Source organism: Oncorhynchus kisutch, linkage group LG2 (genome assembly GCF_002021735.2).
Source record: "Oncorhynchus kisutch isolate 150728-3 linkage group LG2, Okis_V2, whole genome shotgun sequence".
NCBI classification, from domain to species: domain Eukaryota; kingdom Metazoa; phylum Chordata; class Actinopteri; order Salmoniformes; family Salmonidae; genus Oncorhynchus; species Oncorhynchus kisutch.
The window spans coordinates 40,759,214-40,775,490 of record NC_034175.2 but is presented as its reverse complement, the minus strand read 5'-3'; the positions used below and the strand labels follow the sequence as shown (position 1 = coordinate 40,775,490).

General features: G+C 43.2%; 2 protein-coding genes across 8 annotated transcripts in view; one reads left to right on the top strand and one right to left on the bottom strand.

Annotated features, from left to right (window-relative positions):
- LOC109865907 (pre-mRNA-processing factor 40 homolog A) overlaps positions 1-10,769 on the top strand; it is a 47,912-nt gene extending 37,143 nt beyond the window's left edge. For 2 of the 4 annotated variants that reach the window (XM_031794345.1, XM_020454422.2), the window contains 11 exons: positions 120-253; positions 707-821; positions 2,207-2,298; positions 2,577-2,693; positions 3,396-3,533; positions 4,195-4,290; positions 4,514-4,600; positions 4,825-4,921; positions 5,170-5,231; positions 5,345-5,509; positions 8,029-10,769. In XM_031794345.1, coding sequence (XP_031650205.1) covers positions 120-253; positions 707-821; positions 2,207-2,298; positions 2,577-2,693; positions 3,396-3,533; positions 4,195-4,290; positions 4,514-4,600; positions 4,825-4,921; positions 5,170-5,231; positions 5,345-5,509; positions 8,029-8,118 — 1,193 coding nt within the window. In that variant the 3' untranslated portion in view covers positions 8,119-10,769. Of the gene's footprint in view, positions 1-119; positions 254-706; positions 822-2,185; positions 2,299-2,576; positions 2,694-3,395; positions 3,534-4,194; positions 4,291-4,513; positions 4,601-4,824; positions 4,922-5,169; positions 5,232-5,344; positions 5,510-8,028 lie in introns of all 4 variants that reach the window. The other 2 variants (XM_020454429.2, XM_020454414.2) reach the window with 1 other exon arrangement.
- LOC109865899 (formin-like protein 2) overlaps positions 8,839-16,277 on the bottom strand; it is a 77,041-nt gene continuing 69,602 nt past the window's right edge. Inside the window, exons 26-27 of one of the 4 annotated variants that reach the window (XM_031794321.1) lie at positions 13,921-14,020; positions 13,277-13,385 (exon numbers count right to left, since the gene is read on the bottom strand). In XM_031794321.1, coding sequence (XP_031650181.1) covers position 13,385; positions 13,921-14,020 — 101 coding nt within the window. In that variant the 3' untranslated portion in view covers positions 13,277-13,384. Of the gene's footprint in view, positions 15,927-16,277 lie in introns of all 4 variants that reach the window. The other 3 variants (XM_031794313.1, XM_031794318.1, XM_031794326.1) reach the window with 3 other exon arrangements.

Genomic DNA, 16,277 nt, shown 5'->3' with positions numbered 1-16,277 from the left:
TGGCGCAGCAGTGTGTGTGTGTGTGTGTGTGTGTGTGTGTAAAAGACTGACTGTTTACTGTGTGAGTGCTCTGTTGACGTTCTCCCCTTTCTCTTCTTTTCTCTCCTTGCTTGCTTCAGACATGGACAAAGAGGATGCTCTGATCTGCTTCGAGGAGCACATCCGAGCTCTGGAGAAGGAGGAGGACGACGAGAAGCAGAAGACACTGCTGAGGGAGAGGAGGAGACAGCGCAAGAACAGAGAGTCCTTCCAGGTGAGAAAGACGGGCCTCCTCCTCTACCCCACCATGGAGCATTTTGGGAACCGTGTACACGGTAGAGGATTATGATACAAAAAATGCTAGTACCATAGAATTATATACAGAACATTAGAATGGATATTGGTAGCCAAGCAACATGGTACGGCTCATTCTTAAAACGGATCATAGGGAATTATAGGATTCCTATGACTAACACAGACAGACTGACGAAAAAGCCAAATAGATTGTCAGGCGTTTTGACTGTAACACTGTACTGAAAAAGTACAGGAAAATATAAGTGAATTTTGCGTCTGTTGATCTCAGGGATGTCATTTATCCGGGCTGCGTTCCAAATGGCGCCCTATTTCCTTTTATATAGTGCACTATATAGGGAATATGGTGCCATTGGGACGTAGCCCGGTCATTTCAGTTGCTTTGCTGAGCCTTATGTTTCTCCCCCCCCCCCAGAAATTCCTGGACGAGCTCCATGACAACGGTCAGCTCCACTCCATGTCTGCGTGGATGGAGATGTACCCCACCGTCAGCTCAGACATCCGCTTCGCCAACATGCTGGGCCAGCCAGGTAGGAGGACACCTGCTGCATGCTCATACTCTCGCTCACACCAGGTTTTCCGTTAGCCGCTAATAGCCGCCTTTAGGCCCCAAAAAAACAAAAACAAAGATACATGTATGTATTATTATTTTTTTTTTTACAGTACAAAAGCCAATCTTTTTAATTGGCGCCTGCAAAAGTGTCCAGGAGAATAAAAAATCCCATTGCGAAATAATGCTTTTTAGCATATTCGTCGATGGAAATACATTTGACTGGTCATGCTTATCGGTCTCTAGGTTAATTTGCATAATCGAATAATTAAATTGGCGTGTGTGTGTACAGTATATTCATTATGCATCTTTTTTATCACACGTATACAGATACAGAGCCTTTGAGCGGAAAATCAGTGCTAGAGCTCCTGCTACAGCATCTCAAACAGCAAACATAGGCAGCGGAAGGCAGGTTTCATCAGCGCGTCACACACCACTTTACAATGAGCTGGAGGCAGTATGCATTTTGAAAACGCATATGTAATTGTTTGAACCCTGAACTTTATAATCCGTATTATGGGGCTTGTGTTACTTTACTTCAAAGCAGCCTAGCCAAAATCAGACCATATCCGTGGAGGCAATTATTTTTTACATCATCTTTCTTTCATCGTCCAGTAGCCCACAATCCTAGTCATATTAGCAACCCATGATAGTTGTTTGCATATGAGATCTCCCCTCTTTCTACATGTCGAATGGATATTTTAATCTCTGTCGCATGAAACGGCTCGCTGCATTATGCCCTGTGCGCTTATAATGTGAAGAAATAATAGTTGAGATAAATGTTCTGATCGTTTGCATCAGACTCAGAGCTATTAACTTCATTTTTTGGGCTCTATCGTCCCACAACTGTTCCCAGAGTCTGTTTGGAATAGTCTATTTCTTTCTCGACAAGTTGACCAATAAAATAGGTCAACTTTTCTACGATGGGGGATAGTAGATTGACATAGGCTAGTGATTTTGCACTCGTCTTCGTGGCTACGGAAAACTGGTGGACGCCCTAATCAAGTTACGCACCCAATGCATATGGCTCCGGTAAATTTCTCAAATGGCCAGTAAATGAAAATGCTCCCGGTCAAATGTCCGGCTCCATCATTTTCCTGACGGAAACCCTGGCTCACACAGGTATACGCATACACACACACACACACACACACACACACGTGGATGCCCACCCTGATAGGCATGCATGCACGTTGTTGTTCTCTTGTCCACTTGTACTGCGGTGATAATGTCGTATTATACTTCTGCTGATCTGGTTTGTGGTCGCTGCCTTTCTCTATAGCCTTTGGTGTTGGGGTAACCATGTGTTGTCCGAGCACATCTTGAATAACGCGTGCCTGTTAGTTTATGGTGTCTATTCCGCAGGCTCCACTCCCCTCGATCTGTTCAAGTTCTACGTGGAAGACCTGAAGGCTCGCTACCACGACGAGAAGCGGATCATTAAGGATATCCTGAAGGTGGGAGAATGTTACCGTCTGTGTTTTCTCCTACGTTGTGGTCTCAAACGTTGTGGTCTCTATTCCCTATTTAGTGCACTACATTTAGCCTATATAGTGTATTACCTTTCACCAGAGCCCTATGGTGCCTGATCCAAAGTAGTGTATGAAATAGAGTGTAGGGTTCCGTTTGGGATGCAGTTAAATCTACTTTACAGCGTAGATATTGTGTAATCTGCACCATCGCCTCAATGGTAGTTTTCCTTTAATTAACTCTTTCTCCTCTTTCCTCCACACAGGACAAAAACTTCTTGGTCGAGGTAAACACTAGCTTTGAAGACTTTGGCACTGTGATCAGCTCAGACAAGAGAGCCACAACGCTGGACGCAGGCAACATCAAGCTAGCCTTCAACAGCGTAAGAGCTCTTTGATTTATACCTAGACCACCATTTCTGTGTCCGAAAACTCTAACTATACACTGGGTGTTCAAAACATTAGTAACACCTTCCTAATATTGAGTTGCACCCCCTTTTGCCCTCAGAACAGCCTCACTTCATCAGGGCATGGATTGTTCAAGGTGTCGAAAGCGTTCCAAAGGGACGCTGGCCCATGTTGACTCCAATGCTTCCCACAGTTTTGTCAAGTTGGCTGGATGTCCTTTGGCGTGTGGACCACTCTTGATACACACGGGAAACTGTTGAGGTTGAAAAACACAGCAGCGTTGCAGTTCTTGACACAAACCAGTGCGCCTGGCGTCTACTACCATACCCTGTTTAAAGGCACTTAACTTATGTCTTGCCCATTCACAATCCATGTCTCAATTGTCTCGGCTTAAATATCCCCCTTTAACCTGTCCGCTCCCCTTCATCTACACTGATTTTGAAGTGGCTTTAAAAAGTGACATCAATAAGGGATCATAGCTTTCACTTAGATTCACCTGGTCAGTCTGTCATGGAAAGAGCAAGTGTTCTAATTTTTTGTACACTCTATGAGCCCTGGTCAGAAGTAGTGGACTAAATAGGGAATGGGTGCCATTTTGGCGATCTGACGATCAGTGACCTCGCTGGGCTTCTAATAACTACTAAGTGACCTCCCTCTCTCCTCCTGTACCGATGTAGTTGCTGGAGAAGGCGGAGGCGCGGGAGAGGGAGCGGGAGAAGGAGGAGGCCAGGAAGATGAAGAGGAAAGAGGCTACCTTCAAGAGCATGTTGAAGCAGGCTACCCCAGCCCTGGAACCAGAGGCCACCTGGGAAGAAGTATGTGTTAATCTGTTACCTTTCACACGCTCACACACACACACACACACACACACACACACACACACACACACACACACACACACACACACAGTGTTACTGTTATCTTGCACCAGAGGTGTGGACTCTTGCGACGGACTTGGAGCCTCAAGACTCGGGACTTGACTTTTACTTCAGACTGATGACTTGAAATTATCTGGCCAGGTTTGTAAGGTTTTGTCACTCATTTATGGCACAGAGTCTCCAGGGATTACTCTCCAAGTAGCCAGTGAGCATGCACTTGCAAGAAAAAGAAAAAAAGTGCAAAGGGGCACACTCTGCCCTTTGATTGGACCAGCAAACTGTCAATCAACACCGGTTCGGGTGAGCTAGCGCAGTGATACAGTTCCAGTCAAAAGTTTGGACACATCTACTCATTCCAGGGTTTTTCTTAATTTTTTATATTTTCTACATTGTAGAATAATAGTGAAGACATCAAAACTATGACATAACATATGGAATCATGTAGTAACCAAAAAAGTGTTAAACAAATCAAAATATATTTTATATTTGAGATTCTTCAAAGTAGCCACCCTTTGCCTTGATGACAGCTTTGCGCACACTGTTCAAAAGCAAACCTTTTGTTTTCTGACTATTCATTTTCTCTCTTTGGTCGTCTTAGGTCCGAGAAAGATTCCTCAAAGAATCTGCATTCGAAGACGTGACTCTGGAGTCTGAGAGGAAAAGGATATTCAAAGACTTCATGCATGTCTTGGAGGTAAGACTCATTTAACTCTGTGTGGGGTGGGTGGGTGGGGGGGGGGATTTACCCCCGACAATGTCAGTGGTTGCATCTCAAATGGCACCCTATTCCCTATATTGTGCACTACTTTTGACCAGGGCCCATAGTAGTGCACTATATACAGATGAGGGTGCCATTTGGGACGGAACCAGTGTCACGACATACAGTACTCAAACCTGGCTGCTGTTTCTTCTCACAGCACGAGTGCCAGCATCATCACTCCAAGACCAAGAAACACTCAAAGAAGTCCAAGAAGCACCACAGGAAGCGCTCTCGCTCTCGATCGGTTAGTACTATGCCCCGACACTGCACAAACCAAGACCCCTCTTCGCCCTTTGTAGTGTGTGTACCAAATGGCACCCTATTCCCTAGATGGTGCACTGCTTTTGACCAGAAACCCTATAGTTTATAGGAAATAGGGTGCCATTTGGGATTTCACCTTCAATTGTATCAGCATGGCACCTCACTAGAAAAACCCTCCTACTACTCCCACTTCTCTTCTCTCTGCAGGGCTCAGAGTCTGAAGGTGAAGACGATTATCACACCAAGAAGAAGAAGCGCTCACAGTCCAAGTCCCCGTCCGAGCGCTCCTCCAGTGGGGAATCTGGTCAGTGGTTTTCCTATGTATAATCCCTTTTGTTTATTCTTTTATCATTCCAATTAAAAACTTGAATGATAATTGTGATATAAGGATCAGGTATGATGAAAAAGTATATGCTGATAGGAATGTATTGTCCCTATAACCTTGACTAGAAATGATCAAATACAAAATAATCACTATTTAAAAAAAAAACACAAATGAAGGAATATTGTGTGGCGGCCAGTTTCTGACATTCCTCTCCATTCGGTCAACAGATAGAAGTTATAAGAAGTCCAAGAAGCACAAGAAGAAGGGGAAGAAGAGGCGTCACAAGTCGGTAGGTTCTCAGGACGGAACTACATTTTCGAGGGGAATGTTTGGGCCACTCTGGAAAGATTGGGAAGCCAAATGGCGGAACGGTGCGCTTATTCTTGTAACCCTGTCTTTCAGCAATCTCCTGAATCAGAAGGCGAGCGGAAAGAGAAGGGAGGAAGAGAGAGGGACAGCAAGCGGGAGAAGGACCAGGAAAAAGAGAAAGAGAACGACAAGTCCCGAGGGAAGAGTCGCTCTGAATCCAAGCAGAAGTCACCTAAAAGGAAATCTACCAAGGAGGAGGTAAAACGTCCCATTTCGGTCACGAAACCCAGCCATGCATCTGGGATTTGAGAAATACTACACGCCAGTTACACAGCAGTTGTATCCAAGCATTTTGTCTCATCCTAGTCCCGGTGAGGTGTTTACTATTCTATTTCCTAGTGCAGGGGTCCCCGATTACATTCAGCCTTGGGCAGATGGTCGGGGTGACGGAAGATAGATGTTCACAGCAAATCGACCACAAGAATCAGATATAGTATTTGACAAAATCGGAGTCATTTCAAACTTTGATTACATTGGGATACGATCACATATGCCTTTATGCGTGGGAATAAATAGGAACCGATTTTTCCTACATTTAAAATCACTTCCTGGTGATTTTAGTCTTCTGTTCAACAACAAAAATGATTTAAAGTGACTGCGGTTCTGGATTTGCTGCAACCCAACTTGCTGTGTCTTGATACGGAGATTTCTGTGCATGTGCAGGATTCTTTTTTTTTACGGAGCTGCTGTCCACTATTTTGTCTATGTAGCTTCTGCTCAGTGCTTCCACTGCTGTTTCCCCCTTAACATGGAGGGGGAAACTTCATGTTCTACTCTAAATAGTAAAGATATGGATCGACATGTTTGAACAGTGCATTCCATACCTCGAGCGATTTTAATGTTATTTTTTTCTGGAAGGGCGGTAAGGCAGCCTTCAGCCTTCATGTTATACACAAAAGACATGATCAACATTTTGGTACAAACTTTGTCGTCTAACAGTATATTTAGGCATGCATATCAAACACAAGCAAGATACATACAGGAAGTCAATACTGATTCTTTATTCATTATCGTTGCAAACATTGGCTAGCTCTCTTTTTTTCCCCCAGCTACTCTCGCTACTTTGTGGCAGCATATCTATGAAGATGATCACCACAAATAGTAGGAAGTCTAAAGCAGTATTGGGCAAATGAAGTAAGGAATAATAGCGCTTGGTCAGACATGCTCAGGTTGCCTAGAATGTTATTTTTACAGGAACTCGTAGTGGCTGTGATATGGCAGCAACTATAAAGATTAGCCTACATCACACAAAATGCTGATTGTTTATTTTGTTGCTCCAATGCAATATCTGTTACAACAGACACAGAAGGTTGTATACTTTAAAGACATCAATAAATATTTTGGAGAATGTTTGTTGAAATCGCTGCGTTTCAATTATTATTTTTCCCCCCCGGCTGTTTAGAAATATGGGCAGGGGCCTCCCAAGTGGCACAGCTGTCTAAGGCACTGCAGTGCTAGAGGTGTCACTACAGACCCAGGTTCGATCCCGGGCTGTATCACAACCAGCCGTGATCGGGAGTCCCATAGGGTGGCGCACAATTGGCCCAGCGTCGTCCAGGTTATAGGGAGGGTTTGGCCGGCAGGGCCACCACCTTGTGGTGGGCGCCTGCAGGCTGACATCTGTTGTCAGGTGAATAGTGTTTTCTTCCGACACATTGGTGCGGCTGGCGAAGCCCGGTCTGGCGGGTCATGTTTCCTAGGACGCGTGACTTGACCTTCACCTCCCGAGCCTGTTGGGGAGTTGCAGCGATGAGAAGATTTGAATTTGGGGGTAAAAATAATAATATGAGGCAAAGTGGGTAGAGCATGCAGAGGTTTCCGGCGGGGTGCGGCAGGGGTAAGAACTCTATTGGCAGCCGCAGCCTTTTTGTTTTGGGCTCAGAACTTTTTTTGGGGGGGGGGGGGGGGGGTAAAATCACCTTTGGGGCACTTGTTCGGGAACCCTGTCCTAGTGCATCCCAAATGTCACTCGACTACTTTTGACTAGAGCCATATGTATGGGTTACATCCTGGTCAAGAGTAGTGCATTACATAGGGAAAAGGGTACCATTTGAGAAGCATAACTCCTGGAAGTATTGCTGAGCTATTAGTGCTTTTAGAGGTCTGTTTGATATTTCATTTTTTTAAATTACCACTGATTTAGACATCAAATGTATTTATATAGCCCTTAGATCAGCTGATATCTCAAACTGCTGTACAGAAACCCAGCCTAAAACCCTAAACAGCAAGCAATGCAGGTGTAGAAGCACGAAATGCTGATTGTTTTTTTGCTCCATTACAATGTGTAGGGACTTCGTCCTGCTTGTGCAACTGCAATATCCATTACAACAGACACACGGTTGTGTACTTTATAGACTTCAATAAATATTTTGGAGAATGTTTGTTCAAATCGCAACGATTATTATTATTCTTTTTAAATGTACTATATGTGCGTTGAATGCTGTAACAGAATAAATAAGGCATACTGTTGACTGCTGAATACCAACTGTAAATCCCGTAAATCATGTGTTTTAAGGCTTGCGAAGCAACTGCTTTCTATCCCTCTTGATTGCGCGTTCCCAACGAAGCGGCATTAAAATAATTGAACCGATGTCGGTCCGTTAGTTGTTTAAAAATCCCAAAATAACCGTCATTTCGGTTAATCGCTCAGCACTACCTAGAAACCACCAGTGTTGTCGGGAAAATGTGGGTTTTGATGTTTTGTCTTTGTTGTGTAGGGTGGCTGGGACACTTCAGGCAGCGAGCTGAGTGAAGGAGAGCTGGAGAAGAGGAGGAGGACTCTACTGGAACAGCTGGATGCTCCTTGATCCTGGTTTTCCTCATGCTTCCTTTCATCCACCATAGATTCCCCCCGGTGCTTATTTTTCAGCGTAATGCCACACATGCTTGGACTTAAGGTTATACAATTCCGGTAACTTTCCCAAACTTCACAGGTTTTCCCAGAAATCCCAGTTAGAAGATTTGGTTAATTCCTGGCAATTTTTGTCTAAGTTACCAGAATGTTTTCAACCCTTTTTGGACTGTGTGTGAACTATTCCCCTTGTGTTTTGTATAATGGGAATGAACCCGCCACCCTGGCACTAGAATGCTTGGTAAATATTTGCTCTGTTTTCTTACGTTATTGGAAGTGGTCACAGGCTGAGTTGAGTGACTACTTTGATATCAGGTCAACTGTGTGGACATTTAGTGACACTTCAGAAATGTGTTGCCTTTTTTATAATGTTTTCTCGCTAGCTATTTTATTTGTTTTGTAGTTGTTTGATATCGAAATGGATTCAAAGAGCATCTTAATGCCATGCTCTTAAATGTGACTGCCTTGCAGTTCTCAGTACAATTCTTATCCGAGTCACAAATGGCACTGTATTTATTCCCTTTATAGTGCACTACTTTTGACTAGGGCCCTCAAAGTAAAAAAAAAAAAAGTTTAGTTTAGGAAATCTGACAAAATATCCAGCAAATAAAAAGAGATGTGATTGTCTCAGTGTAATCAAGGTTTGAAATGATTTTCAAATACAATAAATACACTTTTGTGCTTACTTGTGCTCAATTTGCAGTGGACAAATTTTTATGATTTTCCGGACCTCCGACCATCCGCTCCGACAAAAAATCGCACAGCAGCTGAATCTCGTTGCATACCGCTGCTTTGGACTGATGTAGAACTCTTTGGCAAAGGTCCACGTCTAGACTGAAGTAAATGTCTCTCTGAAACAAGACTCTTTAAAATACATTTTTTATGGTATTTTTAGGATTGGTTCGCTAGATTTTCACGAGAGGAATTGTGAAAGTCCTCGTTGCATGATCTATAAATGTAATAAAATACAGTTGACATGAATTTGTTTGTCTTCATGTACCATCACCAGCAGCCACCATAGATCGAAGCTCATTATTTTCTTTACATATGAGTGCCTCTTGTTCACTAGGCTTAGTAGCCTTGTATCCATTTCCTGTGGATCATTGCAATGCTAGGCAGGCTGAAGGTAATAATTGCTACTGTAAGAGTGAGTGCCCGAGACAACGTGGCTCAGGACAATCTCGATTAAGCTCCAATAACATCACCAGGACTGTGGCACGGTGGCCAAAGACCGCCAGAAGTGGCAAATCCAAACCTTTGTTGCTGCCCGATGCCCCAAGCCCGCCAGACGGGCAAGTAATGATTTCCACAGTTTACATACACGGAGATGACAAGACCGACTTCTCCTGTTGTTTTCATATCAATGAGCATGCATAGAAAACCAGAGTGAATCTGAACAGCTGTCTGCCAAATGAATGATTTAAAGAACAAAATTGAAATAAAGATGCACACGCAATAAACACGCTATAATAGTGTAAATAGTTTAATATTTGATCATGTCCAGAACTCGGTCTATCTTTAACTAAATGTTATTTAAAAGTATTTTGTAATAAGCACACAATGCCTAAAATACATTTCTGAAGAAAAAACATAAACATGCCACTATTATCCAGTCTAATGAGTGAAGCTGATGAGTGGTCAACAGTTCACATAGGAAGTATAGAGATGAGTGGTTTGTTGCACATGCTAATGTGGACAATTATGGTCCCAAGACCACAGAAAGCTTCTCTGAACGTCAATGGGTTATGGCCCAAATGACTCCCTATATAGGGCACTACTTTTGATATTTTTTTTTACCAAGGCCCATAGGGTCAAAAATAGTAACCTAGATAGGGAATAGAGTACCATTTGGAACATACATTAATATAATGCCTCTTTACTCAGGCGCATTCTGCTTCACACAATAGATCCGTTGTGTTAAAGTGAACCCAGATTTGTTTTTTTCCCCGGCTTAATTAAATATACAAAATGGACAAACCTATAAGTTAAAATAACATTCAAATTGTGTATCACAGGGTGATGCACATTTTGTTTTAAACAATATGTACAATAGTTACCTTATAGTAATGAGTGGATTAAGAAGTAAAAAACAATGCAACAATTTTTGTAGCAAAATATCTGTACATTTACAAAACTTTTTTGTTGTGTATTTTGTTTGTTCTGATTTTTTTTTAAATATAACTAGCTAAACACTTTTAAAAAATGACTGTTGCTCACGTCAAAGTGGGTCACATGAGCAAAACTGAATGGATACCGTTTACAGTGGTTAAATACTATACATTAAATGTACAATAAGTGAGTGGACAGTTGCCTAGAGATTCATTAGCCGATTGCAGGTTTTCAGAGTAAAAAAAGAAACTTGGAATCCAGTTTCCATGACAAGCTCCTCAAGTAGCCTAAAGTACCTTCCTTGTAGCCACTACACTTGACTGGAAGTGTATCTGCTGATAAGTCTTTGTTTTAGCACCTTTCCTATTCGCTCTGAGTCAATTGTGGCTCTAGCTCTGGTCTGGGATGTCGTTTGGGTGTGCTCTCGCGGTCCTTCGACCGAACGACTCCCTGGACCAGAGCTATTGTGGCTCAAGAGCCCCACCATCCACTTAACAGCATTGCATTTGAATGGCACTTGAGGTCTACATGAGCAGACAATGTACAGTACCAGTCAAAAGTTTGGACACAACTACTTATTCAAGGATTTTTTTTCTTTAGTTTTACTATTTTCTACATTGTGGAATAATAGTGAAGACATTAAAACTATGAAATAACACAATCATGTTGTAACCAAAAAAGTGTTAAATAATTCAAAATATATTTGAGATTCTTCAAAGTAGCCACCCTTTGCCTTGACAGCTTTGCACACTCTTGGCATTCTCTCAACCAGCTTCATGAGGTAGTCACCTGGAATGCATTTCAATTAACAGGTGTACCTTGTTAATTTGTTGAATTTCTCTCCATCTTAATGTGTTTCAGCCAATCAGCTGTGCTGTGACAAGGTAGGGGTGGTATACAGAAGATAGCCCTATTTGGTAAAAGACCAAGTCCATATTATGACAAGAACAGTTAAAATAAGCAAAGAAAAACAACAGTCCACCATTACTTTAAGACAGGAAGGTGCTATGTGAAACTGGATCTCATGAGGACCGCCACAGGAAAGGAAGAACCAGAGTTACCTCTGCTGCAGAGGATAAGTTCATTAGCGTTACCAGCCTCAAAAATTGCAGCCCAAATAAATGCTTCACGGAGTTCAAGTAACACACACATCTCAACATCAACTGTTCAGAGGAGACTGTGTGAATCAGGTCTCCATGGTCAAATTGCTGCAGAAGGAGACTTGCAGAGTAAGTGAACGGATGATCTCAGCATGTGGTTCCCACCGTGAAGCATGGAGGAGGTGTGATGGTTTGGGGATGCTTTGCTGGTGACACTGTGATTTATTTAGAATTCAAGGCACGCTTAACCAGCATGGCTTCCATAGCGTTCTGCAGCAATTCACCATTCCCATCTCGTTTGCGCTTAGTGGGACTATCAATTGGTTTTCAACAGGACAATGACCCAAAACACACCTCCAGGCTGTGTAAGGGCTATTTGACCAAGGAAAGTGATGGAGTACTGCATCAGATGACCTGGCCTCCACAATCACCTGACCTCAACCCAATTGAGATGGTTTGGGATGAGTTGGACCGCAGAGTGAAGGAAAAGCAGCCAACAAGTACTCAGCATATGTGGGAACTCCTTCAAGACTGTTGGAAAAGCATTCCAGGTGAAGCTGAAGAGAATGCCAAGAGTGTGCAAAGCTGTCATCAAGGCAAAGGGTGTCTACTTTGAAGAATATATTTTCATCTGTTTTAACACTTTTTTGGGATACTACATGATTCCATATGTATTATTTAATAGTTTTGATACCTTCACTATTATTCTACAATGTAGAAAATAGTCAATAAATACAGAAACTCTTGATTGAGTAGGTGTGTCCAAACCTTTGACTGGTACTGTAGTTCTCTCTAATAATTCACGACTTGGTCCACTAACCATGTTAACACCATGAATGAGATGTTAATACCGTAATATAGAGGCCTAGCTATACACAATTCACATTAGCCTGGTCTCATTTCGAGAGAGCCACACCTCTCTGAGTTATATTATTTCTGATACGATTTCTCTAACTGTGGTCACACGTTGGTGTACAGAAGTCTACCTGATACTTGCTTAAGTACTTTCATTGAGCATATTAGTTTTGGATCACTGCTTCATAGTCTTTAATTTAAGACTTGTGCCCTTTAAGGCCATTAGCCCTTTAGCAACGATGGAAAAGCTAATGCGTTTTTTAAAGTGCCACTCGAGCACATTGTTGGAATTCCAAGAGCAATGGCAGTAGCACCAGGAATGTAATAAGATACTTGATATTTGAATATCATATTCATCACCTGTGGCGGAATACTTTAACGACTAACGCCTCGAACACACCTGCAGTGTCATGCGCAAAATGGTACGCGGCCTCATCTGGATATGTGCGCAACAGAAGTTCCACATTCACCTTTCTGCTACCGTTTCTGTCAAGCCGTCTACGCATAGAATGTGATGCGTACGTTTGGTTTGTCCGACGTACGCACCGACACTCGAGCGCACTGCAACTGCAAATGCCACGCGGCAAAGGCAAACGCAGCGCCTCCATTGGAAATGCATGTGCTTCTGGTGTACCAAAACGCAATGACGCTGGGAGGTGTGATCGAGGCATAACGGGAACCGTGTCACATGTACATTCTACACTTCTTTCGGGAAAAATCTCTTCCAGGAATTCCCCCTACGGAGGTTCGAGTCCAGTTTTACACATCAAAGGAAATTACAGTTAAAGCCAGGTCAAGTTGCATTGCTTGAAGTAATGAAAAAATAAAACTGATCACATAAAAAGTACGTTTCAGGCACTTGGCTTGTCTAAGGTTCCCTATGACTGACCTTTCAGACCCATCCATCTCTCTTTCCTTCAGTCCTTCTATTTCTCTTTCAGTCTAGCCATCTCTTTCAGTCCATCATCCATTTCTCTTTCAGTCCAGAGTGAGAGGCTGTTACATCCCCCCCCCTTCACCCCTCTCCAAGCACATGCACTGTTCCCTCGTCACATGACAACTTCAGTGTTGTTGACCGGCCGCAAGTTTTGGTCGTCAAAGCGCCTTCTGACGCTCCTCCTCACCGCGTCGGCTCTCCTGTAAGGCTGATTTCGAAGATCTGGGATGGAGGGCGGAAGGGGGGGAAGAGGAGGGTGGATAAAAGAAGTGTCAGTCATGCCAGGGCCTTCAGATGAGGCTGTTTGTTGGCAGCCAATCAGGCAAAGCAGCTTGAGTTGTAAAGAAACATTCCCCTTCAGTTCACTCCTCTAAAAGGAAGACAAAAACAGTCCCAACCAAAAAGACCTTATTGATTTGACATTTTTCACATTTACTAGTCCTTCTGTCACTGTCGATTAAAAAACACACGCTATGGACAAGCCCCCCCCCCCCCCACAAAAAAAAAGATGCAACATTTTCTCATGTTAAACAATCAGGGGAAAAAAGGGGAATGTAAATCATTTCCCATAAAGGGAATTTTACACTGAATTTGCATTCTTTGATTTTAGACATGCAACATTTGTCTATAACCTTATTAGGAAATGGAAGGTGAACAGAAAAGTAGGGAGGGGGGACCAACACAGTCAGTCTAGTATGAAGTAGAGAAAGCCCTCAGTGGTAGGTAACTCAAGGGGAGGTAAAAAAGAGATGCTTGCCAGGTCTGGGACACATCCACCACCACAGGGGTGCTATTGGAGGAATTCCTTACCCTCGAGTGGACATTGGGAAATTTAGTAATATTATTCTTCTTTAGGGCTGGATGGATGAAGAGAAGACAAAATGGAGGTTAAAGAAGCAGGGTGACCAGAGGGGTGTTTTCACAGTGGAGGAGCGCTGAGCGAGCAAAGCAGCCAATGGGGTGAGGGTGCAGGCAGAGGTCATTGGACAGGATAGGGCAAGACTAAGGTGTTAGAGGGGTAGAGCTTACTAAGATATGCTGTTAATTGATACTGCAGGCACAAAGGACGAGTAAATCAAAGCGTTTTATTTTTCTCTCTGTTTTTCTGTCAAAAAAAAACACCCAGGCTGCTTTCCAGAGTGACTACCAGCATGAGCAAATAGTGCCAACCACATTTTGCACGAAGACTTAGTTATCACAAACAAAAACCCAACAAGTGTTTTTTTCAACATACACAAAAAAGTTATATGTTGAATAAAAAAACAGACCAAAGAACGGCATGCATTCAGCCAGATACATGGGCATGGGACGTGAACTCAACTGTAAGTTATGAAACATTTAGAAATACTGAGGCCTGTCCCTTTTTAAATGGCTCAACAGCAATTCAGGACATGTATCTGGCTGTGTGTTAGTTGCACACAATGGAAATGAACGTGACATCCAAGACCCGAGAACGCGTGTCAGAAATGAATAATTCATGCTTCGTGCAACACGTTAGAAAGGTGACCAGACAAACCACAGAGAGTCATGTGATACGAATATGATCCAGCACCAAAGAGTTTGAGCCGAGCACAAGGCAAGGGAAACTGGAGATCTGGTCCAGGGGCGTTTACATATAACTTACAAGGCTCAGAATCAGCCATACATAACGCCCTAGACCAGAGCTAGGGGGAACGGGGTATTGTGGGTTTGAAGCGGGAGAAAGCCAGAGGCATGCAGGAACCCAACCAACAGCACAGTAATACATGAACACAACACTCTGTTTTCATGATGGACAGATGAACACAACACTCTGTTTTCATGATGGACAGATGAACACAACACTCTGTTTTCATGATGGACAGATGAACACAACACTCTGTTTTCATGATGGACAGATGAACGCAACACTCTGTTTTCATGATGGACAGATGAACACACAAGCAAGGTATAATGCCACAGCCATTTTAAAATAAGTCAAGGCTATCAATACATCAACACTGACAATTGATGAATTACTATATAATTATAGGCAAAAAAATACTCTGCTATGCTGATTACAATACTGACTAGTATATGATATATACTGAAGCACAAGTTTTACTATATAGTAGAACTACTAGCACTAATACTAGTCAGCATAACATGTAGGAGTGTAAACTTCTTGGATGATGGCCAGTGAGATCCGTTTTGGTCTAGGACGCACTTCCTCCTTTTTAACAGCAGAGGGCACTTGCCTTACTGTCCCATTGACATGTACTCTGTAACGCTGCTGTATTCCTTGTACTGTATAGAGTGAGACGTGGTAGATTTCTTACCCATCTACCCATCTCACTCTCCTCAGGGCAAATGTAAATAGCCTGGCTGACTGCTAGGAGCATTTCTGTGACATTATGGTTTGCTATGGTTGGTGACACAAATGGATGAGGTTGAATAACGGGGATGACTCGCTTCATGCAGGGTAACGGAGGGGACATCGGAGACTCCTCCCACAAACCGCTTCCTCCCCCTGCTAGAAGGGGCGGAGGTGGTGACGCCGACACACCACACACACGCACACACACACGACTGACAGGGATAACACAGAGTGAGAGGGAACACAACACGCTGTGAGAGTACGGAGAAAGAGAGAGACGAAGAAGAAGGACAACACAGTATTTACAGCGACCTTTCAGAGAGAGAGTTCTAAGCTTTAGTAATGGTTCTCCTCATTGCGAGCGGGCTCGCAGAAGAACCGAGAGCCCCGTTTGGCTGTGCGGGCGGTAAAGGGCACTGTCTTCAGCACTGCATTGAAACAACAACAACAACAGCCAAGACACGACAGTAAGGAGTAGCACACATCTACAGGGTTTTAGCACAGGTTAGCACACCCTACAAAGCATCAGAAGACTGGAGCAGAGAGACACTAACACATTCTATAGAGGGTTTCTATAGAGGGTTACAGTCTACAATAGGCCTTCAGGGCTGAACTTTCCCAATCCCGCTTGGAGGATTCCTGGACTTCCTAAGTATCCCCTCCTGATTCCGGGAATCTTCCAACTGGGAAAACCTGGGCATTTTGGGGAAATGTCCTTGAATTTTGCGCCCCTAGGGCAATTATACTGTATCTTATGGAGCGCCAATGTTAAAATGTTA